This window comes from Protomyctophum parallelum, assembly GCF_964188405.1.
Source record: "Protomyctophum parallelum genome assembly, chromosome: 16".
NCBI lineage: Eukaryota > Metazoa > Chordata > Actinopteri > Myctophiformes > Myctophidae > Protomyctophum > Protomyctophum parallelum.
The window spans coordinates 26,864,424-26,890,981 of record NC_139711.1 but is presented as its reverse complement, the minus strand read 5'-3'; the positions used below and the strand labels follow the sequence as shown (position 1 = coordinate 26,890,981).

Genomic DNA, 26,558 nt, shown 5'->3' with positions numbered 1-26,558 from the left:
TGTTCTGTTTGATGTTGCTCTCTCTTGTACGGAGAATAGATCTAGGGCTCCTGCTAGACTCTGTCGGACTCTTAACCCCCGCACTGCTAGTCGCTTTTCAGCTGCTTTTGAACAGTTGTGTGCCCCGTCTGTCTCGGCTGTTCCCACAGAGGAACTGTGCTCTTGGTTTAACTCTTCGTGTGGGACCATAATGGACTCTGTGGCCCCATTGAAATCCAAGCTGCCCAGGGCAAAGCCCGAGCCCTGGTTTAATGACAGAACCTGTGCAGCTAGACAGGAGTGCCGAAAAGCAGAACGTAAATGGAAGAAGGATAAGCTGCAGGTTTCTTCTCAGATTTTAAAGGAATCCTGGCTCTTCCACCAGAACACTGTCAAAGAGGCAAAAAGAGATCACCTAGCGAATATTATTGAGTCTAACCGTCTTAATCCACGTGTACTATCATACCATATCAAACCATTGACTCAGTTCTTAATATCGCTCAGCCGGTCTGTTTTGAATCATCTGACATATGTAATGACTTCCTGCACTTTTTCATTGACAAGGTGGAAAATACAAGGGCCCTCATCTCTGCTCCTGCCTCTGACCCCTCTGTCTGTGTCCCATGTCCCGCCGTGCTCAGCTCGTTCGAACCTGTAACATTGTCCTTTTTGGAGGATGTAGTCAGCCACTTAAAGGCCTCAGGTTCGCCTCACAACGTTATCCCGGCTCGCCTCTTTAAAGAGGTTTCCCCCAGCGTAGCTCACATGGTCCTGAAAATCCTAAATAGCAGTCTCTCTTCTGGTCTTGTTCCCACGTGTTTTAAACATGCTGTAGTGCAACCACTGCTTAAGAAGCCAGGCCTCGACCCCACTGTGTTGGCTCATTTTCGGCCCATATCTAAATTGCCGTTTATCTCCAAGATACTAGAAAAGGTTGTCTATGCCCAGCTACAGTCTTTCCTAGAGGAGCATAAGATCCCTGAGGTCTTCCAGTCTGGCTTCAAAACCCGGCATAGTACAGAGTCTGCACTAGTTAGGGTATTTAACGACATCCTCATAGCTAATGATGCAGGCGACTATGTCATTCTTGTCCTGCTGGACATGACGGCTGCGTTCGACACAGTCGACCACAACGTCCTGCTATGCCGCTTGCAGCACCTAGTGGGTATATGTGGAACTGCGCTAGGGTGGTTCAGGTCCTACCTGACGGGCAGAACCATGTCTGTCAGCGCTGCTGGCTCAGAATCCTCCCCGGCGCCATTGTCGTATGGTGTTCCACAGGGCTCTATTTTAGCCCCAGTGCTCTTCTCCTTATATCTCCTGCCGCTAGGGTCCATCCTCAGAAAACATGGCATTTCGTTCTATTTCTATGCTGATGACAGTCAGATCTATGTTCCCCTAAAAAAGAAAGACGCTGATCCTAAAGCTCTTCTCTCTTGCCTGGATGACATTAAAGCCTGGATGGCCCTAAGCTTTCTAAGCTTCAATGACAAGAAAACTGAGGTGGTGGTGTTCGCCCCAAATGGTTCTGGAAACCCCCCTCCCTTTGATCTAGGCCCCCTGGCACAGTTTGTGAAGCAGTCTCCAACCTAGGTTTTAAAATGGACAACGACTTTAAGCTAGATCGCCAAATTAGCTTAGTGGTGAAGTCTAGCTTTTTTCATCTGCGACAACTGGCAAAGGTAAAACCTTTTTTAACCACTCAGCACCTTGAGACAGTAATCCATGCCTTTATTACATCTCGGCTGGATTACTGTAACGCCCTCTACCTTGGAGCCAGTCAGTCTTGCCTTGCTCGGCTCCAGTTAATTCAGAACGCGGCTGCCCGACTACTAACTGGCACGCGTAAGAGAGAGCATATAACTCCCATCCTCGCCTCTCTCCACTGGCTGCCAGTGAACTTTAGAATCCAGTTCAAGGTTCTGCTTTTTACTTTTAAAGCTTTAAATGGTCTTGCCCCTCCATACCTCTCTGAGCTCCTCCACCCCTACTCTCCCGCCCGCTCCCTCAGGTCAGCTGACCTGATGCTGCTAGAGGTCCCGAGGGCGAAACGGAAGCTTAGAGGGGACAGAGCTTTTTCAATCGCTGCCCCCAAGCTCTGGAACGACCTTCCCCTGCAACTTAGGCAGGCCCCCTCTCTGGCCATTTTTAAAACCTCACTGAAAACGCACTTTTATTCTTTGGCTTTTAACACAGCATGAGACCTCTGTTCCTGAACTTGCTTCCCCCCCCCCCTCCTTTTCTTGTTTTGTGTGTTGTCTTTGTATTCTGTGTTTTTAGTCTATGTGTTTACTTACTGTTTTTACCTATGTACTGTACAGCACTTTGTGGCAGCTATGGTTGTTTTAAATGTGCTATATAAATAAAGTTGAGTTGAGATTATAGGCAGTCGGTCTATTTGGAGGAGAAGGTGCTTTTTGTACCCATGTTTACTTTCGGTGTTGGTAATATGACAGACTGAAGTAACCAATGTTTTCTGTGAATAAGTTCATGTGTTGCCTATATTCTGTACATTTAGGGCTTGTTTGGACTCAAGCACTGAGACACGTGATGTTTCGAGTGCGTAGTATATCAGAAGCAACTGAAAATATTTGTGCCCTTGATAATGTATTTTATAAATGTGGACTCAAATAAATAAATTGAAATGTGTGTGTGTGTGTGTGTGTGTGTGTGTGTGTGTGTGTGTGTGTGTGTGTGTGTGTGTGTGTGTGTGTGTGTGTGTGTGTGTGTGAAAGTAATGCACAATCTCTGTTTATGTGTTGGATAAAGGCGCTATATAAATGCACCATTTTAATACCATAGTACATGTACCGTTCTTTGTTAACTTTCACTCCCTACTGTATGCAAACTTGGTCCCATAACTGACCACCACCAAAAATATTCAGAATACTGTGGTGGAAGCAGAAACACCATGCACAGTTCAGGCCTTCCACTTTACGAAGCTAGACTCCATGCCATCTTCATCAGAACACCATTTACAGTAGCTAATGGGAAACATCTGGGAGGTGATTGAAGATGAGAACACAGCGTTTCAGCGTAAATGTTTCATACAAATGCCGCCCCCGCCAGTTCAGTTGAGGTTGTGGATTGTAACAATATATGTAATTCAATATATTACAAACAATAACGTCATAGAAATAGCCTGGCTGCATCCCATGAATACATTATCCTACATGGACATTATGCACCGTCCCAAACAGGCAACCCAAACATGCACTTTGTACAATATGCATTGTGTCATGTTCATGAAAATGTGCTATATAAAATGCTAAATGTAAACGGTACGTTAGCATCAGGGACGTGCAGAAGGGTGGCTCATTTTTGCCTCAAAGTCCCCCCCCCCGAATTATTTTTTTAATTAAAGAAATAAACGCTATGCACGTGCGCTCTTGGGTTTGGACCCCTGCCTCCTCAGTGCTCTCTGCAGTCTGCACGGCCCTGGTTAGCATCCTAATCAATAATCACTGTTATATATATTTTAATGTTTACATTGTAATGAGAATGTAATGCTTATTTTACTGTCCAATGACATGGGCCAAGTTATTGACTGTGGAACATCTCGTTCCATTACAGATGTCAACGCCATGTTGGCTTGTGGTGGACATTTTTGCATTGTTGCCACAGACATACCAAATTAATGGACTTACAGGTCCATTTGGTTCCATTTGAACACACTGAGTTACAGACCTGTTATGGTCATTCAGAGCTATATATTCAAATGTTTCTGGTAATATTATTGTCCATTTGGTTCCATTTGAACACTCTCAGAGTTACAGGGGTCATTTTAGAACCACTTACTAGTACTAGTTGGAGTCCTAATGTGCCATAGAGTCATAATAAATAATTGCCATACTTATTCTGGAGAAAACCTGGAGACTGACATTCAGTAAGTGGCTGTTATGATCAAAATAGGAACATCATAATGGTGTGTAAAACAGAAAATCTAAACATTTACCACAGACAAGACCAAGTCTTTACCTTTCTGGTCTGAAATGGCACAAGTGACCAAACCCACAAAAAGGCCACAAAATAGTGTAAAAGATCTCACCCTCAGTGCTCTCTCCACGGCCCTGGTTAGCATCCTTATCGAAAGCACGTTACAACCGATTCACGCACACAACACACACATTCACCATGCATTCACCACGACAACCTGCTCATCGGGAGCAGTGTCTTGCTCAAGAACTCTAACCCAGGGGTAGCCGGGGATCGATTCGGGGAACATTTGGATTCCCAAAAGGCTGCTCGACCTTCCTGAGGCACGGCGGCCCTGCGTATTCTGCAGTGTTATTATCAAACTAAACACATTGCATTTCCATCTTGAATGAGTTGTATGATACAAATCAAGTTTTAACTGAGCTACATAATATCCCAAAGCCATCCATACCTGCAGTTTGCCCAGGTTGTTCCTGATGGTGACTGTACTGAGCTGCAGCATCCGAAGGAAGTTCCGTTCGGTGTAAACTAGTTCTTCTATGGCCAACAGCTGCCTCTGGGCAGCCCTCTCCTTAGCCAAGGCTTCCTCTTCTTCAAGCCTCTTTCTGGCTGCTGCCAGCTCTTCCGGAGACTTCTCCTGGGCCGCGGCGCTGCCTTCTGAACATCCATCTAGGCCCTTGGAAGTGTCCGCGTCAGCCGGGGACTCTGCGAACACGGACGATTCCGTGGCTTCGTCCTCTGAGCAGGACGCCTGTTCTGCAGTGTCCTTCTCAGCGTCGCTGGTGCCATCTGTCCCCGCTCCGCCTTCCCCTGCAGGCCGGTGGCCCTCTGAAAGGCCAGCGGGGGGCGGGCTGCGGGAGGTCTGTGTAGGATGAGGCAGCTGAGGACAGGCAGTCTGAGGCCTCCTGGACACCTCCATGTTGGAAGAGACCTCTGCGAGAGCAGAGAAACGGCGTCAAACAGCGGACTCACTGACCATATTCACCAGGCAGTCAAAGAAAAGACCTCTGTACAGTGAAATCAAAGGTTACACACACCCAAAGTCAGTTTGAAACTATGACCAATGACAAAAACTCCCATTGCTATTGGGAGAAATACAACAATGTGCAAACACAGCAGCAAGATTTGTGAACTGTTGCGTCAAAATAAGGTTAGCCAATGGAATACAACCACCCTAAAGACTAAGGATCTTAAATCTGAGTTTTTCTGTATACTATTTAAATAGTCCTGAGAAAGAAAATGCTGCTATTTGTACCAAAAAAGCTTTATACCCTGTATAACATATGCCGGTATGTATATAACGATGCAATGTGACATGCAAAATGCTGTACCGCCTCAAACTGTACTCTTCAATTTCAACTGTTATTATATTTTGACACTTGCTTTGGCAACGTAAACGTATAAAAGCTCCTTTGAATTGAATTAAAATCAACCGCCCACCCTAAAGCTTTATATTACAATGTTCCATGTGACAGGATCAGAAAGTATCTTTGCCTGATGATCAGATTTGTATCTGTTGGCAGAACAGGAGCATCACACTTGAGAACTTGAAGCCAAAGTGTGAATAATGGGTGTTTTACATCTATTTACCACCATTTAGTACAAGGCGCACACATCTAGTTCTCTTAAATTGTATACACACATTGACATCCATTGGGCCGCTGGCAGGCTTGTGGGATGTTTAGAGGGCTGCCATCTACTACTGAAGCTTCATTTAAAATAAATGCACAAGGGTTAAATAGTATAATGCAATGATTGCTATGTAACTTCCACAGTTTCACTTTAAAACTGGTAGTCTTTCATTCACACATTTTGATTTGTTCGTCTTCCAGCCTTAATCTTAATTAGTTTTAGCAACACATTCTAGACTATGTGGTATATGACTAAGCAACATTGAGCAGAATGCTCTGCATTTGGACAGTTCTTCACCTGAAGGTACAGACACACTCAGAGAAACCAAAGCAAACGAGCCAAAGTTAAAGCCATAATCCCAATTCTTCCTGAAATCAACTGACAGCATATCATTTCTACAGCCTCCGTGAGATCACGTAATCTTTACCTCGTGCAGAATCCCCTAATCAGCTGCAGCCTTTCCTCTCCCTCTCGATGTTCCCAGTGTCCTAACCCTGTGGAGGAATCTGCTGCAATGGTGAGGCACGCTGGTTGGGAAAGGAGACAAACACACACACACACCACTCATTGATGTAACTTTCTCCAATGACTCACTCACACACACACACACACACACACACACTGCAGTTTGCTGCTCAGCCCCATGTGGCAGGGGTGTGTGAGGGAGGGACGGGGAGGAAACGGGGGATGGGAGAGGAGGGTCACCAAGCTGTTTTTTAAACCGTGTGTTACTGTGTGTGTGTGTGTGTGTGTGTGTATGTGGGGGTAGCTGTGTGTTAAAACCTCTCTCTCTCACACACACACAGCTGAATAAACTGAGTGACTGCAGCAGCCGGGGTGGTGAAGGGGGGGGGGGGGGAGTGACGCCTCCTCTGGCACCCATTCGACAGGCTGACCAGCGGGGCACTCTGAAACTCCGGAGCCAATGGGCGAGAGAAACACTACACCGGCCGACCAATGAGAGCACAGACAGACAGAAACAGAGAGAGGGACAGACCCCTTTCACGCCAAACAAAAGCACCGTGGGGCACTGCATCCTAAAGTGATTGTCAGGGTTTCCTGGAGAAAGAACAAAAACATTTACATGTCCATTTCCTCCACTCAGTCTCAGACCCTTACATCAGAACTTTAAAGCAGTGGTTCCCAAACGTTTTCATGTCAAGGACCCCCAAATTGACACTAAATTAGCCTGTGGACCCCCATTTGAAAAGATATGCCAGAAGATTTAAACGGATTCTCAACCCGTTTAATTTCAAGGACCCCCAGTTTGACATGCATACAGACCCCCATTTAATGGCATTTCTTTCTCTGAGACCCCAATTTATATTGTAAAATCAATGTTAATTTAACTCTGAGAGTGTACAAATGGAACCAAATGGACCCGTCGGGGTCCATTTGGTTCCTAACTATCATTTAGCTGGGGACCCCCTGGAACTCCTTCAAGGACCCCTGGGGAACTTTGAGAACCACTGCTTTAGATCACTGTTTCCCAAACAGTGGGTTGGGACCCATTTGTGGGTCACGGAGCTCGCAATGTGGTGTTGTACACTGTTGTTGTGCCGTTTTCACTTGTCTGGGTTCCGTCTGGGCAAACGTCTAATCTAATCTAAAGAACCTCTGCTTTAGTTTAGACTTTAGACAGATGTATGTATAATGAACCTCTGCTTTAGTTTAGACAGATGTATGCATAATGAACCTCTGCTTTAGTTTAGACAGATGTATGCATAATGAACCTCTGCTTTAGTTTAGACAGATGTATGCATAATGAACTTCTGCTTTACTAGACAGATGTATGCATAAAGAACCTCTGCTTTATTAGACTTTAGACAGATGTATGCATAAAGAACCTCTACTTTAGTTTAGACTTTAGACAGATGTATGCATAATGAACTTCTGCTTTAGTTTAGACAGATGCATGTAATAAAGGTAGAAATACATTTGCACAGACAAATACATGACGAAACAGGGCCAGGCAATGACATCTTTGTATGTGCGTTCCTCAGCCACGCGTGCAAGCAGACAGCATTACATTCACAGAAAACCACCCAAAGATAGAACCGCATACTTTTTGATTAATTACAGGTTCAGGTTCAGGTTTATTTGTCATTTGTATAGATACAGAGTATACATACAATGACAATTATTTTGCTCAGAGCACTCTCAGTGCACTCTCTTACATACACAGGACATAAACAAACATCTATAGTGCAAGAAAAGACAAAAAACAGGAAAAGAAAAGTGCAAGTGAAGTGAAGTGCAATACAGTTCAAGGTCAGCTGTTCAGCAGCCTGACTGCCTGGGGGTAAAAACTGTTACTGAGACGGGTGGTACGAGATTTGATGCTCTGGTAGCGTTTTTTGGAAGGGAGTAGTTTGAACAGGGTATTTGCGGGGTGGCTGGTGTCTTCCATGATGTTATGGGCTTTTGTCTTACAGCGAGTGGTGTAGATGTTATGGAGACTGGGTAATTCTGTAGTGCCGATGATTTTAGCTGCTGTTTTAATGGTCCTCTGCAACCTATTGCAATCCTGAGCGGTCGTGTTACCGTACCACACTGTGATACAGCCAGTTAAGACACTTTCAATTATACAGCGATAAAAGTTCACTAGTCCTTTTGTACTTAAGCCAAAATCTTTAAGGCGCCTCAGAAAGTACAGTCGCTGCTGCGCCTTCTTGAGGATGTACTCGTTGTTGAGTGACCATGTGAATGTGTCTGTGATATGTATGCCCAGGAATTTAAAGTTATTAACTATGTCGACAGATGACCCTTTGATGGAAATGGGGGTGTGTGGATACTTTTGGACTTCCTAAAGTCTACAATGATTTATTTGGTCTTATTGGTGTTAAGTGAGAGGTTGTTGTTATCGTACCATAGAGTTAGATCCTCTATCTCCCTCCTATAGGCCCTCTCATCACCGTCGGTTATTAGTCCGATCACTGTGGTATCATCCGCAAATTTAATTATGATGTTATTCTCATATCTGGCGACACAATCAAACGTAAACAAGCTGTACAGCAGCAGCCTTGGGGCGCACCGGTTCTGGTGAGAATTGTGGATGAGCTTCTCTCTCCTATGCGAAAACACTGGGGCCTACCCGTCAGAAAATCAAATATCCAGTTACAGATGGAGCTGCCCGCACCAAGGCCACTGAGTTTCAACACTAATTTAGATGGTACAATAGTGTTAAATGCGGAACTATAGTCTATGAACAGTAGTCTGACATAAGAGCTTTTCTTTTCTAGATGTACCAGGGCAGTGTGTAAAGCAAGAGAGATTGCGTCATCCACAGATCTATTTGCACAGTAAGAAAACTGTAAAGGATCAATACTAGCAGAAATTATGCTCTTGATATAAGAGATAACCATTTTCTCCAGGCATTTCATGAGAACAGATGTCAAAGCAACAGGTCGATAATCGTTGAGACAGGTAACAGGTTTTTTCTTGCCAATGGGTACAATTATTGTTTTTTTAAAACACAATGGCACCATGCACAATGACAGGGACAGGTTAAATATGTCTGTGTATACCCATGACAGCTGGTTATAGCATGTCTTAAGGACACGAGAGGCTATCCCATCTGGCCCTGCAGCTTTATGAGCATTAACTTTTTGGAACGCTTTACTCACAGCCCTCTGCGTCACCTGCAGGTCCACCGCCTCAGGTGCGCTCTGCACCGTAGCTGGGTCCGAGTTGTGAGCCTCGAAGCGGGCAAAATATGTTATTCAGCTCGTCCGGTAAAGACGCGGAGGTGTCAGTGATATTTCCTGACTTGGGTTTATAGCCCGTAACCGCCTGCAGTCCGCTCCACATTCGCCGCGAGTCACAGCCGCTGTAGTTGAGTTCTAATTTGACTCTGTACTGTCTCTTTGCGGCTTTGATAGCCTTCCTTCCTTAATTATTAACTGTTACGTTTAATTGACTAATATCTTAGCGGCGATTAATCGATTAACTATTAACATCCCTAACCTGCATACAGTAAACAGTGACACACATGCAACTAAGAATCCTTACTAAAGCAGCAAAGTAAAGTGAAAGTAAAGCCACCTCAGACAATTAAGTATGTTCAGTGCAGGAAGATTGAATCCTTGTGGAATGTGGACGTCAGAGCGACAGGGAGGAATGCTGCCAGGTGGGATTATGAGCTGGTTCACCATAGTGATGATTATGATGATGACTAGAGGCTTTATGAAGCTGCGTTGCTGCCGTTGTTGTTGTTGTTACTGCTCAGATAGCGGCTATCACATGCATGAGATCATGTTCGCACAAATAGCTTCACTGTGGTGTTTGTTGGGCTGCTGAAATCATTACATGGACATGGTCGCTTATTAAATATTAGATCAGAAGTAGCCACAGAGACCACAAGAGACTGTCAGAGCCTATATTTGTTTTGCCATGAGCAAACGCCTTAGGACTTAGGAGTGTTTCGTTTATACTTAAGACCCGAGGCCAATTTCACAATCTAGTAGTTCTTCTCACACTTTCAAGTTTTTTTTTCCAAAAATGTTAAAAAATAACAGATGTACAAGCTCGCAGCGAGGCACAAAGTGGCATGCTGTGAGCTTGTATATACATCTGCTATTTTTGGAATAGTCAAATCTAAAATGACACAGATGCTTTCCCAGTTTGAAAGGGTTAACTTCTACAGATCTGGTCGGATTAAAGACTTGCTGGTCGGATTAAGGACTTCTTAGGGGGGATTCACACTGAGTCTGATTGATTTGAACCGAATACGGTTGCCTGGTCTCCGCTGGTCATGATTCACATTGGTCTCGATTCTTCCGCAACCGGGTACACTTCATTCAACTGTATTATCAGTGCTTTCACATTGCAGCGATCCGTATCAGAGTACACTTCAATCGGTCCCAATGCGGACCCGGGAACGGTTGGCTGATCCACTCCCGGGAACGGTACGCAGCATTCACACTACCACAAGTGGTCCCAAGTGCGCATGCGGGACCATAGTTTGAATCCCCCCTCAAACAGTCTTCAGTCTTATCGTGAGTAAAGGGGTATAATGGACCTTGATGCAATACCTATCTACAAGACACTTGACAATGTTAATTACATTACTAAATGGGCAGAATAAACAACTGACCTGCTTAGGTCTGGTTCATAGCGTTACGACTTATTGCTTCTACCGCTATGGACAAGAGCTACAACCTGCTCAGATCAGATCAGTTAGGCCAGGCCGGGGAGTCTTCGGGATATTACCACACTTGTATTGTATTGCACACTGTATTAATTAAATCACATTCACAATCATCATCATCATCTAATGGATTATGTTGGCTGATATATGTACATGTTTTTCCCTTTTTTAACTTTCTTTAACTGCATATTATGTAACACCCAGTGGGAATCGAACCCGAGTCTCCCACATGGAAAGCCAGCAACATCTTAACCACTAAGCCAAAGGGATATCCCTATGACTCAGGGGAGATATTAGACTTTTGAGGCCATCAGGCTGAGACTGTGAGCCACTCTGCTACATATATGATGAATTACTTTTTTTTCATAGAAGTGCATATTTGTATGTCTAAATGTTCAGATGAAGTAAAAATGCAGGACCTTGATGTAAACAAGTCTTAGTGATCTTTTCTGGATTTATGCTTGTGGCAGTTTTTGTATTGACCTGTACTTAGTTCAATCAATCAATTTAGAGAACCATGTTAAATCTTCTTACTAAACTGCAGCAGAGGAAATTTAGAAATGGAAATATGGCAGAAACAGTTTAGGCATCAAATTGCATGATCACAGTTTGTGAGTCTTACCCAGATTTCTTTAATGAACGGTTCCATTCAGGCAGGTATGCAGCTATCACAGAATCTGCAACAACAACAAGATTAAAAACGTTTTGAAATCAATTCACACGATTTGCATGACGTCATTGACGTCAACACATTATACACTTGTCTTCTATATAGCCAAAAACAGGAAATCATCATATAAAACAAAATACAGTGAGGGGAAAAGGGGGTGGGTGACACACACACACACACACACACACACACACTTTCGGGTCTACACGTGGTCTATGGAATCATGACATTTCAAAAGCTCGCTGCTTGCAGTAGTAGGAAATAGGAATCACTAAGGATAAATAAAATAAACGTAGGCTACAAAACAGAATGCATATAAATTACTTACGATCGGCGTGTTAAAATCCTCCTGCAGCTCATTGACAGACCGTCAGCCTGGCCGAGTCGACTCGCAGCGGCAGCTCAGGATGGAAGTCTGGATTTATTTAACCGAGGGAGGAACGAATTGTGTCATCACAGAATGTAGACTGATAGTGTAGACAGGAGGGGGATTTGGTCGGCCCGGCCGGCGGTACCATCTCTGACTATCTTCTTCATATATCATCCACCTGTTGTGTGTTTGAGCTGCTGCTTATAGCTGCTACTCTGCCGCATATTAACACAGTTTGTGTATGAGTGGGTGTGTCTTTGTGGTTGCTGAGAGAGGAGAGAGAGAGTACTGAACGAACGGGTGACCTATATATTTTGTCTTCAGACAGGACGGTAGCAAAGCTGATTAGCAAGCAAATCCAGACATAACATCACCAACCACGGACCACCACTCACTGTTGATTGTGAGTCAAGGTCGGAGTCTTCTTCTTGAGTAGCCATGGTTCATGACTCTCGTATTCATACGAACGAGAGTCATGAAGAAACTTCACCCTGTTTTTTGCGCTCTCTGCATTTACAAGCTTTCCGTATATATAAACATTCAGATTTCAAATATAAAGTACTCACAATTTGTCCCACGGGTGTTAGACTGTTGGTTAGTTGCTGCTCCAGCGATTAGAATTTCTGCATCCCGCGTTGTTTAATAAAAAGCATTTTTATCCGAGGTGTTATTTTGCCATTGGCTTTCAACAACGCGCCCCTATCGGTCGGGAGGAGGGTGGCACTCGGTGTGTTCGATATGTACGCTGACCGCCCTGCCAATACAGACTAATAGGCGAGTGCGCTCCCGGTGTGCAACTGTGGATTTCCCAAACGAACCCCGTTTGAAAAACGTAGCCGGGGCGCTCGGATAAAAATGCTTTTTATTAAACAACGCGGGATGCAGCAATTGTAATCGCTGGCGCTGCTACTAACTAACACCCGTGGGACACTTTGTGAGTACTTTATATTTGAAATCTGAATGTTTATATATACGGAAATCTTGTAAATGCAGCGAGCGCAAAAAACAGGGCAAAGTTTCTGCATGACTGTCATGATAATCATCATGGCAGTCATGTTCCAGGGCTACTTCTTGAGTTCCTATTATTTTATCTTCTCTCACTTTAAGGCTATTAATTTACAAAATGTCGTGTCACACACCCACACGCACAATACAATACAATTACTAATCTATTAGAGACACTTCCTCGAGAGATACTTCCTCGAGTTGCAGCCGGCCCGCATGTTCATTGATCTGATCTCTCCTCAGTCAGCCCCTTTCGGCACTGTCTAGTGAGCTAATCTAGTGAGCTAATTTAAGGCTTCCGGTGGACGATCTCTTCAAAATAAGAGTACCCTCTAGAGTATTGAAAAAAAGTTTAATTTGCACATTAAAACTACAAATTAAGCATTTAAATGATGCTATATGATGCTATAAGACACACATTATGTTTCTGTGTAAAAATAAGTAATTAAATCATTATAATAATAATAATAAAGTTATCTAAATGGATAAATGCTATTCACTGGAGTGCATGGACTTTATAAAGTGGACACTGGACAAAAGACGGCTCCGCGAGGCAACTATCTGGACATACCCACGCGTTCGGGGAGATGTCCTCTACCACACCCCACTCTCCGCTAAGTGGGAGAGGTGTAAAAGTCCCAGCAGCAGACCTTCTACTGTGGTCAATGCTCAAAAAGGTACCGTTTCCGGACCCAGAATGGACACTGGACAAAAGACGGCTCCGCGAGGCAACTATCTGGACATACCCACGCGTTCGGGGAGATGTCCTCTACCACACCCCACCCCAAAAGAAGGGCAAAAGAAGGGGCAAAAGACAGGCAAAAGAAGGGCAAAAGAAGGGGCAAAAGAAGGGCAAAAGAAGGGCAAAAGAAGGGGCAAAAGACAGGCAAAAGACAGGCAAAAGACAGGCAAAAGAAGGGCAAAAGAAGGGGCAAAAGAAGGGCAAAAGACAGGCAAAAGAAGGGGCAAAAGACAGGCAAAAGAAGGGCAAAAGACAGACAAAAGAAGGGCAAAAGAAGGGGCAAAAGACAGGCAAAAGAAGGGGCAAAAGAAGGGCAAAAGACAGGCAAAAGACAGGCAAAAGAAGGGGCAAAAGACAGGCAAAAGAAGGGCAAAAGACAGGCAAAAGAAGGGCAAAAGAAGGGGCAAAAGAAGGGCAAAAGAAGGGCAAAAGACAGACAAAAGAAGGGCAAAAGAAGGGGCAAAAGACAGGCAAAAGACAGGCAAAAGAAGGGGCAAAAGAAGGGCAAAAGACAGGCAAAATAAGGGGCAAAAGACAGGCAAAAGAAGGGCAAAAGACAGGCAAAAGACAGGCAAAAGATGGCAAAAGACAGGCAAAAGAAGGGGCAAAAGACAGGCAAAAGAAGGGGCAAAAGACAGGCAAAAGAAGGGCAAAAGAAGGGGCAAAAGACAGGCAAAATAAGGGGCAAAAGACAGGCAAAAGACAGGCAAAAGAAGGCCTCTTTGTCCAGTGTCCATTCTGGGTCCGGAAACGGTACTTTTTTCAGCATTGACCACAGTAGAAGGTCTGCTGCTGTGAATTCTACACCTCTCCCGCTAAGCGGAGAGTGGGGTGTGGTAGAGGACATCTCCCCGAACGCGTGGGTATGTCCAGATAGTTGCCTCGCGGAGCCGTCTTTTGTCCAGTGTCCATTCTGGGTCCGTAAACGGTACTTTTTTCAGCATTGACCACAGTAGAAGGTCTGCTGCTGTGAATTTTACACGTCTCCCGCTTAGCGGAGAGTGGGGTGTGGTAGAGGACATCTCCCCGAACGCGTGGGTATGTCCAGATAGTTGCCTCGCGGAGGCCTCTTTGTCCAGTGTCCATTCTGGGTCCGGAAACGGTACTTTTTTCAGCATTGACCACAGTAGAAGGTCTGCTGCTGTGAATTTTACACCTCTCCCGCTAAGCGGAGAGTGGGGTGTGGTAGAGGACATCTCCCCGAACGCGTGGGTATGTCCAGATAGTTGCCTCGCGGAGCCGTCTTTTGTCCAGTGTCCACTTTATAAAGTCCATGCACTCCAGTGAATAGCATTTATCCATTTAGATAACTTTTTTATGTTATTTAATTACTTATTTTTACACAGAAACATAATGTGTGTCTTTACAATAACTGTAATGTAATAATAATACTAATAATGTAATGTAATAATTATTTAATTAACGAATTAAATAACCTTATTTTATTCTGAAGGCAACCGGATTTCTTAAATTAGCTAGCTCTCAGACAGGAAGTTCTAAATTAGCTCATAAGACGGAGCCAGTCCTTTCCATTCTTCACATTCCTTTCCGCTCCGCTCTTTCTTGATTGTGGCGACACCTAGTGGCCGCGGTTAGTCCATGTTGATAGACCCTGGTGAGGTCTGTTTACGTGCTGCTGTGAAACAGGGGCCAGCCAGGGCTGGTCAATAATCGATCTTCAGTGCTTTCAAGTCCACTTTCTGTACTTACGCCCACTTTCTGTACATGAGAGCTATCTTTTTCATTGGCTGCCTCGTCTCTGGCACAGGTACCCATGTACCTGTCTAAATACTTCCTTAATGTAAACGAAGTCCACACCCACAACACCAGAGGGAGTGCAACAAACCATGTACAACCCAGATTCGGCACAAACAAGGGACTAAATTATTTTCGCTCCTATGCCACCAAAATGTGGAACGCCCTACCAACAGTCATTAAGACATGTGAATCACTTGACTCCTTCAAAACCGCTCTCAAAGGGCACCTACGGATGGCTGCAATTTGAAACTGTCCTCTGTATCCTCATGTGTGGCTTTATTGACAACTCTTATTAATGTAACCTCTGAACCTGGGTGCGTCACCTAATGTGTTCCCCGTACCTGCACACATAGGTTCCTATGCATATATCCACACTATCTAAAGTCTATAGGGTCCAGCATTCACAGCATGTCAGGGCTCTATAGGGTCCAGCATTCACAGCATGTCAGGGCTCTATAGGCCAGGGTCCAGCATTCACAGCATTTCAGGGCTCTATACGGTCCAGCATTCACAGCATTTCAGGGCTCTATAGGGTCCAGCATTCACAGCATGTCAGGGCTCTATAGGGTCCAGCATTCACAGCATGTCAGGGCTCTATAGGGTCCAGCATTCACAGCATGTCAGGGCTCAGTCTATAGGGTCCAGCATTCACAGCATGTCAGGGCTCTATAGGGTCCAGCATTCACAGCATGTCAGCATTGGGCGTCTACCAATTCACTGGAGTGTCTACTTCAGCCATGTCAAACATACGCCCGCGAGATGCTTTAATCCGGCCCCCCACTTGTAGAGCATCAATGTATGAGTCTGTCAACAAAAAAGTAAGTCTCTAGCACATTCCTGTCAAAAGTTATGACTTTTTAAAGAAATATAAACCAAAATGCACAATCCCAGTTCTGAGCTTCCCTCCCGAACTAGTCTGATTGCTGTCAGCTGTGCTCCAATGAATGGACTCGACCCATAACAGTCTCAGAGTTGTTATAAAAGGGTTGTTAAAACGTGGACATTTCCTCGCCCAGTGTGACATCTCCTACGACGTGTTGGTTGCGATGACAAATGCAATGAATGACCAATATAATTACAGGTCTTTGCAGTGAAACACTAGCCGGCCCGTGTCCCCATGGACATTGAGTTTGGGATCATATCACTGTCCGGCCAGTCCGGGTGTCCGTGCGCCACTTGGGCAACATTCAATTTTGAGTAGACCTATATCATTAAAATAATTCTGATTCTGATTGAGAGTCCTGCAAAACAAAGTAGCCTAATAGAAAACTTATGATAGGCCTACTGTGATTTGCGCTCTCTCTCTCTCTCTCTCTCTCTCTCTCTCTCTCTCTCTCTCTCTCTCTCTCTCTCGCTGGTCAATTTGAAGAATTACAATCCAAGGTTTGTCAATCATATTATGGTTTAAAGTAAACCATAATACCGGTAAGTAAACTTTAAGAAGAGATGGTCATCATTGTGCAGCTCCGCTCTGCTAATTGATCTGGCATTTGCGCAACTTGACTGGCAGTAATTAGTACAGTAGTTAACTTATTTGCCAGCACCTGCTCCAATAGTAGCATATATAAACATTTGAAAAGGCTTTCATATAGACTTTCTATAAGGTTTTGCCTTATATAGAAATGTGCTCAGTTTTAGTATAGCTTTGGATATTAATTAATAATTAATGAATACAAAAATGTTCGTTGTCCCCGGCGTGTGTGTGTGTGTGTACTTGTTGGTTATATTAATAGATGGATCTCTTATGGATCTCTTATATAATATGATATATCATAATTGTTGTAAAATAAAGTAAGTCTAGGAGCTCTACAAACTGGTGTGCGGATGTTCTTCCTCTTCCTTCATGTTCTACTTGGAATGCAGATGTCAGAATGATGTCAGAACAGGCCAGCTCCATATATGGAGTACCCGTTCCACCCATCTGTCTGTGAGTGTGACTGTGTCCCTTTTATGCCCATATATGCAGATTTCTGTATCTGTCTCTGTATCCCTTTATATATGGAGTTCTGTGTCAGGCATGCCCAAATATGTGTTGTGATGTCAGAACAGGCCAGCTTATATGGAGCATGTCCAGAGCCCGGGCAGAGGCCTTTTGTGGCGGTTCTGGACAACCGTGGGTCCTTCCGACTCGACACCAGGCACTGCACTCCCTATGGGGGGTGTACGCGTGTGTTGAATTTGAAGTCTATCGGTCGACTGTTCTTGTCCAGTTACCAAAAGTAAGATTATGCCATGAATGACTCATGTTTACTTGACGTCACAGTGATATCATTGCATAGGCACCAAAAGGACCTATAAATAGAGTTTGTGTCCTTTTCTAACAGTGTTTGCAAACGCTTTCATGTGTCTGTTGGTCTGGCCATACTTGAAGAATGAATGTCTCCCCTTTGTTGTTTTGGTATTTGCCAAGTACGTTTTCCCACATTTAGTATCCATACCTGCATTTACTCATCATAATTATTAAGAGCAGTGGGCCATCTATTTAACGGTGCCCAGGAGCAGTTGGCCAGCAACCATGGCAACTGCTATGGAAACCAAGAATTGTATTCTTTGCCGCCAGGACGTCGATATATTCGCAGTGGGAAAATGTGACCACCCAGTCTGCTACCGCTGCTCCACTAAAATGAGAGTGTTGTACGAGCAGAGGTACTGCAGCGTCTGCCGGGAGGACCTCGACAAGGTGGTGTTTGTGAAGAAACTGGATGTCTTCTCTGCACTGACTGACCAGCAGTTCCAGTATGAGAAGAAGAACGACATCTACTTTGGCGATGGCCAAATCCATGCCCAGTTCAGGAGCTTGCTGCTGTCAGAGTGCTCCCGCTGCCCAGAGCCCAAGGTGTTTTCCAAGTTCACGGAGCTTGAACAGCACATGAGGAGGCAGCATGAGCTCTCCTGCTGCGAAGTCTGCACCAAGCATCTGAAGGTTTTCCCTCACGAACGCAAGTGGTACAACCGGAAGGACCTGGCGCGCCACCGCACACAAGGCGACCACGACGACACCAGTCACCGCGGACACCCACTCTGCAAGTTCTGCAATGACCGCCACCTGGACAACGACGAGCTATTGAAGCACCTGCGCCAGAACCACTACTTCTGTCATTTCTGTGACGCAGATGGTGTACAGGTGTACCAAAACTACCAGTACCTGAGTAATCATTTCAGAGAGAACCACTACTTGTGTGAGGAGGGCAACTGTGCCGCAGAAGAGTTTGTTCATGCCTACCGCACAGAGATAGAGTACAAGGCCCACAAGGTCGCAGCACACAGCAAGACCCGGGCAGAGGCCAAACAGCACAGACACCTCGACCTGCGGTTTGCCATCACCCCGAGACCACAGCGGAAAAACAAAGGTATGGCGAAGTCGGACGAGGACCATGTGGGGTTGTGCCAGCCTAGAGATGGAGGGAGATCACAAGCTAATGGTGGTGGACAGCAGAAGAACTCGAGTTACAAACCAATACCAGAACCACCTACAGTCAATAGCAATCCATTAGACAAAGATGATGACTTCCCGGCTTTGGGGGCCTCAGTCGCCACACCCATGCTTAGTCTCAGGCCACTAAGGCCAGGTCCGATAAATTATAGCAGTTCATTATCATTAAACAAAGATGATGACTTCCCGGCCTTGAGAGCCTCAGCTGCCTTCCCCACTCTCATCTCTTCAATGCCAACATGGAGTAAAGGTATAGCCTCCAGAAAAAAAGAGAACAGTCCACCAGTTCAGATGGCTACCAGTGTGTTCCTGGTGCCAGAGAACTTACCGCAGAAAACCAGGGATCTGAGCCAGTCCATCAAGAACTATCTCCACAACGACGAGTCCCAGTTCAAGCAGCTCATGAACGACTCTAGACAATTCAGACAGGGTCTGATTTCGGCAGGCCAGTACCACCGTATCTGTACGTTTTTGCTGGAAGAGAACTTTGACTGTATTTTTAACGAACTGCTGGCACTCTTACCAGACACCAAACAGCAGGAACTCCTGACAGCCCACGGGAACTACAAGGCTTTGGAGAAACAGTCAGGAGCCGAGGGAAGCAGGCAGAACAATATAAAGAGCGCCTGGCAGACGGCCTCATCTGTAGTAAAGGAGGACAGGTGCGCCCCCACCAGCAGACAGGTACGGCTCCTACAAGACTTCAACTCCCATAGGCCCTTGCACATCAGGAATAACGAGGAGTTCCCTTCCCTGCAGTCCATCAGTCGCATCATCAGCTAGCCCCCCCCCCATGCACCCTTGTTCTCATCACTCGACGTTGACAACAGGGTCTGCCTGCCGTCGAGTCGGTTGGATCAGCACTGGGTTGGATAATTCCAACTGAATTAGACATACTGATTTGTAGTTTGTTTTTCTCTCGTTCCTCTTCTTATTTAACAAATGGAACTAATGGAAAATCAGATTCACTTTAGTTGAGCTTTTTTTCTTATTTTTTACTGTTCAATTCGGTCCTTTTCTTCTGGCAGAGGTACAGACAGAAAGTTAATTGTTTTGGAATAGGGACAACATTTTGACTTCTCTAGTAGTACAGTCCTAAATGTGGGAAGTGAGCTTCCAATGTGTTTTTGCGATTCTTTTTTAGTTTTTGCTGAAAATAAGAGATTTTCAAGTTAATTTCAGTTTCACAGATAAATTGTGATTCGTTTTTTCTTTGTTTTGCTTTTGATTAGTGGTGCTCATCTGCACAGGCCTTTGTTTAGCATATATTGCATATTCCCTTATTAAATTCAGAGCCCAATGCTTAAATTATGGGGTCACTGCCGTATTTATATATTGGTTTAACCCAAAAGACTTAATTACTTGAACATATGTTTTATTTTTTAATTAGTCCCCTACAGTATGTACCATTTCATCTATCATCAACACCCCAGCTGCATTCAGATTATGATTAATCAATGGAAAGATGAATGAATGAATGCATGTATGTTTTATTCTTTATAACAAATCCAGGATGGCGTCTTTCTGTCTCGCACTGTTGTACTAAGTGATTTGAGCTGCTGCCTATGTATATTGTGCAGCCTTCTATGGCAATAAACGACTTGTGTTTTTTTGAGGGGCGCTAGCCCCTCCTATAAACAGCTATAGTGTAGATTCTGTCTTAAAAAAAACATTAAATGCCATATGTGTCTGAGTAAATCGGCTGCCGGTATGTGTGTCAGTGGAAACCCTTGGCCTATAAGGGACCACCATTATTGGTGACTAAGGATTGTTTCAAGGTTGGTTTAAAGGGATTGTAACATTAAAAAAAAGGTTTTGGAATTGTTCTTGTTTTTTTAGGTTTTCTAATCTCAATTGCACCCAAAAAACATGAACTTTTAACATTCAGTAGATTTTCTGTGATCTGGGGTTTTCTGGCTCAAACAGGTGCTCTGATTTGCCGGCAGTAAGTGACATCACTTACTGCAAATCCCATATATGTCAATGGGATTTGCCAGCAGATGTCACTGTTTTCATTGTAGCTCAAAAGGCCCAAAAAACCCCAAAGAAAACTTCAGACCACAGAAAATCCACTGAATGTTCAAAGTTCAGGTTTTTTGGGTGTAATTGAGGTCATAAAACCTAAAAGAAAAAAGAAAAAGAAAAATAAATGAAAATGAATGTCATAAAACCTTTAAGGTCAATAATTGATTAGTGCCCCTCACTTGACACAGGTGTGATTTCCCCCCTTCCAGTCAGGGCTAGATAGTGCAGAGTGGATTATGGGATGTAACTATGGGGTGGGTCATCCAAGCATGGATACATTGCGTTTACAATTTTAATCTAATTAATTACACAATTTAAAGGACCACTTCACCACTTTTCAACGTATCTTCATATAATAGGTCCTCACTAATAATCATGATAAAATGGCACAATTATTTTCTACTCAGTCTGTGTCTCATAGGAGGGCTGTGGGCAGTTTAGAAACCGTCTTCCAGTGACATCATCATTAGGCAGAATCTTTTTTAAACAAGATATTTTTACAAAAATGTTTAGATTTTCATTATCGTGTGAACGGTGGCTTCCATTTTCGCATTGCAACTTTTCAGGACTAGAAAGCCTGTAGTTTCTATTAGCTTGTATTCCCCATCGATGATGTCATTGGAAGACGGTTTCTGAACTGCCCACTGCCCTCCTATGAGACACAGACCGAGTAGAAAAAAATTGCGCCATTTTTTCATGATTATTAGTGAGGACCTATTATATGAAGATAGGTTGAAAAGTGGTGAAGTGGTCCTTTAAGTAACTCAGTTACTTTGCCAGCCAAAAGTGAGGCAGAAAGGAATGTGAGTGATTCGGTAGTCTATAACTGTAGAGATTAGATAACCGTCATGGTTTTGACATTAATTATGAATTATAAGAAAAGCTTTATTTGGAAATCATTTATTGTTCATCAAGTTGCAACGATATTTACATGTAAATGCCAGCATTTAGACATGGACCTGTAGAATACAGTTAGTATAGTATACAAAAGACATACAAGGTCATGTACTATAAAAACATTAACACGTCTCAGTGTTTCATCTTATAGCATGTTTTTCTTACAGTAACAGGTGATTACGGGTAATTTTGGTTGTGGGTCAATGCATATTCAGCACCTCGCTTTGTCCTTGTTAACAGTAGTGGTCACAGAGTTCAGATTGAGTTCACACTTTAATAATCGTAGGCTATGGGGTCATATTGAATTGAAAAGTGCTGGTCTCGTGTACAGTACATAGCACTGTGCTGGCGTACATGTCTGCTTTGCTTTTTTGTTCCATTCTTTATAACAGTGGTTCCCAAAGTGGGGTCCGGGGACCCCCAGGGGTCCTTGGAGTTCCAGGGGGTCCCCAGCTAAATGATAGTTTGGAACCAAATGTACAAATGGAACCCTGTTAGGGTCCATTTGGTTCCATTTGTACACTCTCAGAGTTAAATTAACATTGATTTTACAATATAAATTGTGGGTCCCAGAGATAGAAATGCCATTAAATGGGGGTCCGTAGACTAATGCATGTCAAACTGGGGGTCCTGGAAATTAAACTGCTAGAGTCGTAAAAATCTTGGGGGTTCCCTGGCTGGCATATCTTTTCAAATGGGGGTCCGTGGGTGAATTTGTGTCAATTTGGGGGTCCTTGACATGAAAAAATGGGAACCACCAACCCTATAAAGTTCACAAAAAAACCTTATAAAACAATTCAACTTGAGCTAGTTTCAAATTCACCCTCCCTAAAAAGAAAATGAAGGCTGAGTTGTAAAAGCACCTCCACACAGCACCAATTCCTCTTCTCTGCTCCACTCGTTATCATCGTGTCCTCCGAGCCTTTCTGGCAGAGGCGGTGCCTCGTCTCTGGTTCATGGCCTCGGCGCTGACACGCAGCTTGCGCAGCATGCGCAGCCGGCGCAGCAGCGGCTGCAGGTCTTTGGGGATCTTCCCGCCCGTGGCCAGGATCTCCCTCAACCTCTGCTTGGGCGTCTTGGTGAGACGGAAGTCACAGATGGTGGGGTGGAGGGTGGGGTGGAGGTGGAGGTCGTACATCACCTGGCAAGTGCGGGTGGAGGGATAGTAGCCTTCGGCGACAGCCGTCACTCTGTACTCTCCGGGGTTCAGCAGGCGCCAGTAGTCGCCGTCGGCCACTGGGGGAGGAACGGAGACGTCGGGGAGGAAGAAGAAAAGACAAAGGTTGATAAATGGGGAGGAAGTGGAACATGAGAGGTAGAACAGGGCTTTTAAAGCTTGGCTTATTTTGTCATACAAACGTACTTTGTAACCAACTTGACTTAACACAAAACTTAATAGTCTATCCCATTATGTTCTATTCCACTATAGGAGGAAATCACGAAAATGCCTGGTTGGCCTTCCTCAGCGTTGTCAACGCTGAGGAAGGCCAACCAGGCCGAAACACGTACATTGTCCACTCTCGTCAGAGGTAAATAAATGCATGTGAAAAGGACATATGCTGGCATTTTCTTGATTTCATCCTGTATCTTCGAGCCTTGCACCGTGAAGGATTTTATTCTAACCTAGAGTGCTGCGGGTTGTCTGCTTCGGCAGTACTTTTTTGCTCTATTCCACTATAGTACTATAGTTGATTTTACAATATAAATTGGGGGTCTCAGAGATATAAATACCATTAAATGGGGTCCATAGACTAATTAGTGTCAATTTGGGGGTCCTTGACATGAAAAGGTTTGGGAACCACTGTGCTAGAAGAAGGCACACGGATAAACAACATACACCTTCTCTGTTAGTGTGTCTGGATAGTCCTCTGCAGGCACATCACCAGTAATCAGACCTCTGATGGGCTCTGCCTTCCTAAAAGTATAGACACAACAACCATAGTGGCTTGACTCAGTGCTTCACTCAGTGGACGGTACCTGATCTGATGTGATGATCTATGTCATCTACTTTGATGATGGCGTCTGCGATACCAGCTTCTGTGTCTTTGTCCCGAACAACACCTTTAATCCCACGGTGAACCTACAAACACAAAACATGTCTGTGTCTACCCTACAGTAAGTGTCCTTGAGCAGAGTGGCTGCTTTTCAACTGTAAGACAAAGCAGCTTCATGTGGCCCTCTTCATGTTAACAGTGAGAAGAAATATACCTATAGGAAATAATACAGGGCAAAATTTGTGTTTTCTATACAGTGAGGAGAGCCACCACAGTTTGCTGTGTTCAGTGAATAATACCTGGCTGGAAGTCCTTTTTGAAATGCAACAAATACATTACATACTACAAATGATTGCAATAACAAGAGAATTTGTTTGAACGGCATGCAAATGTGAACTAGGACAAGCAAGCAAGTCCTTCAAGAACAAGAATGAACCCATTCAGGACGGGAACCCCTTTTGGTGTTTTAAGCAATATATTATACAGATCTAAAAGGTCATAGCACGGCACTGAGTGCCGCGCTACGAGCTTGTAGATCTGCTATAATTTTTTTATCGTGAAAATGTGGTGCAAATCTTTGAATATATGTTCTTTCAGAGTGAACGTTTTTAACTAAAATCTTTGCTTCTGGGGGAGGAGGGGGGGGTCCCATGGAACAACATATTCTCAGATGGTGGTCGGTGACCAATTACCTATAATTTTTCGGGTCCTTTACATGAAATAGTTAGCATTAATGGAAAACCGTCATGATTTAGAAGACAATTTGTAGAATCTGGTCCCAGGTCTAAACCGGTTAAAACAATTTAGCAGTCAACAAACTGTCCAAGGAAAAAGGTACCTGCTCCATGTAGACGAGCAGCGACTCCCTGTTGTTCTCCCATTCAACAGGCAGCTCACTAGCATGAGGGAACTTATCACACGACAATTCCACCGTCACCTCAAAGCAGTTTGTGTGTAGGTAGCTGAAATCATTCATACCTGGAAGAAAAGGAACACAACATACAGTATATATCAATGGGCTTCAGCACTCAGCATTGGCCGGGTTATTGTTTAAATAGGCTCTCTCTCCCTCTTCCTCCCCCCACTATCAGGAGACATGTCCGGGCGCAGCAGTGGATCAGGGGTAGAGTGGCCGGCAGGGCAGTCGGATGGGAAACATGAGGTTCCCAGTTCGATCCCGGGCTCCCCCAGAGTTAGTATATCTGGTCTGAAAAATCAGTAACATTATGAAGTACATCACAAAGGTGTACTTAATAATGTTACAGATTTTTTTCAGACCTCCAGTTCTAGGCAACACAGAATGGGGGGACTTTTTTATTATTATTTCCACACAACAACTCTAAGGTATATTAATGACATCCAGCAATGGTAAAAAAAAAAAAAGTTATATAGTCTATACATTAATATTATTATTATTATCATGTATATATAGATATAAATATCTATATCTATATCGGAATCGTTAAGGGAACTGTTAGGGACTGGAACTGAAACAAGAGTTACAACGAAGGTCCTATAAATGAAATGTGAAAAAATAAGAGCAATTCATTGCTATGAAAAATACGAAATTTACTTTTACTCAGTGTACTTAGGTACATTTAAAAACATTTTTACTCCTAGGCCTCACTCACACCTTTCGATCTAGCATACAACATTGATGCATGCTAGATGTAAGCAAGATATATGTGTCATGGCCGCCCCAATGCATTTCCAATGGAAGTCACACGGTGTGAACATTTTGGACTACAAGCTGTTGTATGGCTTTCGGCTGTGTTTCGACCAGGGGGGCAGTCAGACAGATAAGGAAATCGGGATTTCCTGAAAGTTCATATAATGGCCTGTTGTGGCGCTGTCATTGGGCCCAAAAAAACCCATAGCCCCATAGAAGTCCATGTATTTGGGCCCAACTTCACCTAGACTGTATTACCTTAACCCTTGGCCTACAATTAACGGAAAAAACGGAATTAATCTAAAAATCTAAACCTCCCGTTAACGGAATAAACGGAATGACAATCAATATCAGTTATCGGGGGGGTCAAAAGAGCAAAAAATTATATTTTTTCGCTAATATTAATATTTTTGGATGTAATTTACCAAAGAACGGCCAAAATCCGCTTGATCGTGCGCTATTGTGCACGCGCGCCGTCTCTATGTGCGTTGCTGTAAAAAATGTGATATTTTGCGATCTTTTGGGGTTGATTTGAGGTTAATTTGACTTAGTTATGAAAAATATAGCATTAGCTTAGCAATCCGGACCAGCCAAGCTATTGACTAGGGTCAAAATACTACAGGATGTTGTTGATCGTTGAACCGGAAGTGACTTAGGAAGATTCGTCTATTTTGGCCAAAATCAGCGTAATGGTGCTTTCCCGCCATCTGGTGGCGAATCGAGAGAATACACTATCAATGAAAAAAAAATGAAAAAACATATTTTCAAGCCACCAGATCTTTCTTGTATGTTAAAACGATGAATTAAAAATATGCCAATTTGTTACCCAAACAAAAAAATTGGGACTGGCAGTCCAAGGGTTTAAACATGGTCATGAATACTTTCTGCTTCCAGTCACTAGTTTAAAGTCTCATTTCTAATGTCATAATATTCTTTTTGGAAAATTATGGTCCCATTTATTTAAAAAATGACCATGAAGTCGCATATGTTCTGAGGGGCGTGGCTACCGTTACAGTCTATGATCGGGATTCCCCACCCACTCGAGTCAAAATAAAAACCAACTAAGAAGAAGGGGGGAAGTCCCGCCTCGTTGTCTGGGCCAGCCAATGGCCAGCTGGGCCAAAACGGATCTAGAAAGATGGCGATTTACAATTCAAGGACTGACAGGCTTCATTTTACGTTCATGTTAGACCCGGGGAACGCTTTGTCCATATTTTTTACAGTCTATGGTTTCGACTGCCCCCCTCCCCCTCATACAACACAAATGTTGTGTCAAACCATGTGACTCCCATTGGAAAT

General features: G+C 43.9%; 3 protein-coding genes across 5 annotated transcripts in view; 1 reads left to right on the top strand and 2 right to left on the bottom strand.

The window, feature by feature from the left end:
* The window catches only part of arhgef37 (Rho guanine nucleotide exchange factor (GEF) 37), a 46,909-nt gene extending 34,996 nt beyond the window's left edge, over positions 1–11,913 (bottom strand). The window contains exons 1-4 of one of the 2 annotated variants that reach the window (XM_083786054.1): positions 11,695–11,913; positions 11,319–11,373; positions 5,975–6,074; positions 4,367–4,848 (exon numbers count right to left, since the gene is read on the bottom strand). In XM_083786054.1, the coding sequence (XP_083642180.1) occupies positions 4,367–4,834 (468 nt within the window). In that variant the 5' untranslated portion in view covers positions 4,835–4,848; positions 5,975–6,074; positions 11,319–11,373; positions 11,695–11,913. Of the gene's footprint in view, positions 1–4,366; positions 4,849–5,557; positions 5,626–5,974; positions 6,075–11,318; positions 11,374–11,694 lie in introns of those variants that run through there. The other variant, XM_083786055.1, reaches the window with a different exon arrangement.
* A 5,522-nt stretch (positions 11,914–17,435) lies between these two features.
* On the top strand, positions 17,436–19,457 carry LOC310873702 (E3 ubiquitin-protein ligase ZNF598-like; the record flags this gene model as incomplete). Its single annotated transcript, XM_083786251.1, has 1 exon — positions 17,436–19,457. Exon 1 carries the CDS (start codon positions 17,757–17,759, stop codon positions 19,455–19,457), a length of 1,701 nt encoding a protein of 566 aa, XP_083642377.1. The 5' UTR covers positions 17,436–17,756.
* A 2,608-nt stretch (positions 19,458–22,065) lies between these two features.
* Positions 22,066–26,558, bottom strand: part of LOC310873312 (putative carboxypeptidase X1) — a 30,572-nt gene continuing 26,079 nt past the window's right edge. For both annotated transcript variants that reach the window (XM_083785660.1, XM_083785661.1), the window contains 3 exons: positions 24,429–24,568; positions 23,574–23,676; positions 22,066–22,832 (listed from right to left, as the gene is read on the bottom strand). In XM_083785660.1, coding sequence (XP_083641786.1) covers positions 22,501–22,832; positions 23,574–23,676; positions 24,429–24,568 — 575 coding nt within the window. In that variant the 3' untranslated portion in view covers positions 22,066–22,500. The remainder of the gene's footprint in view (positions 22,833–23,573; positions 23,677–24,428; positions 24,569–26,558) is intronic.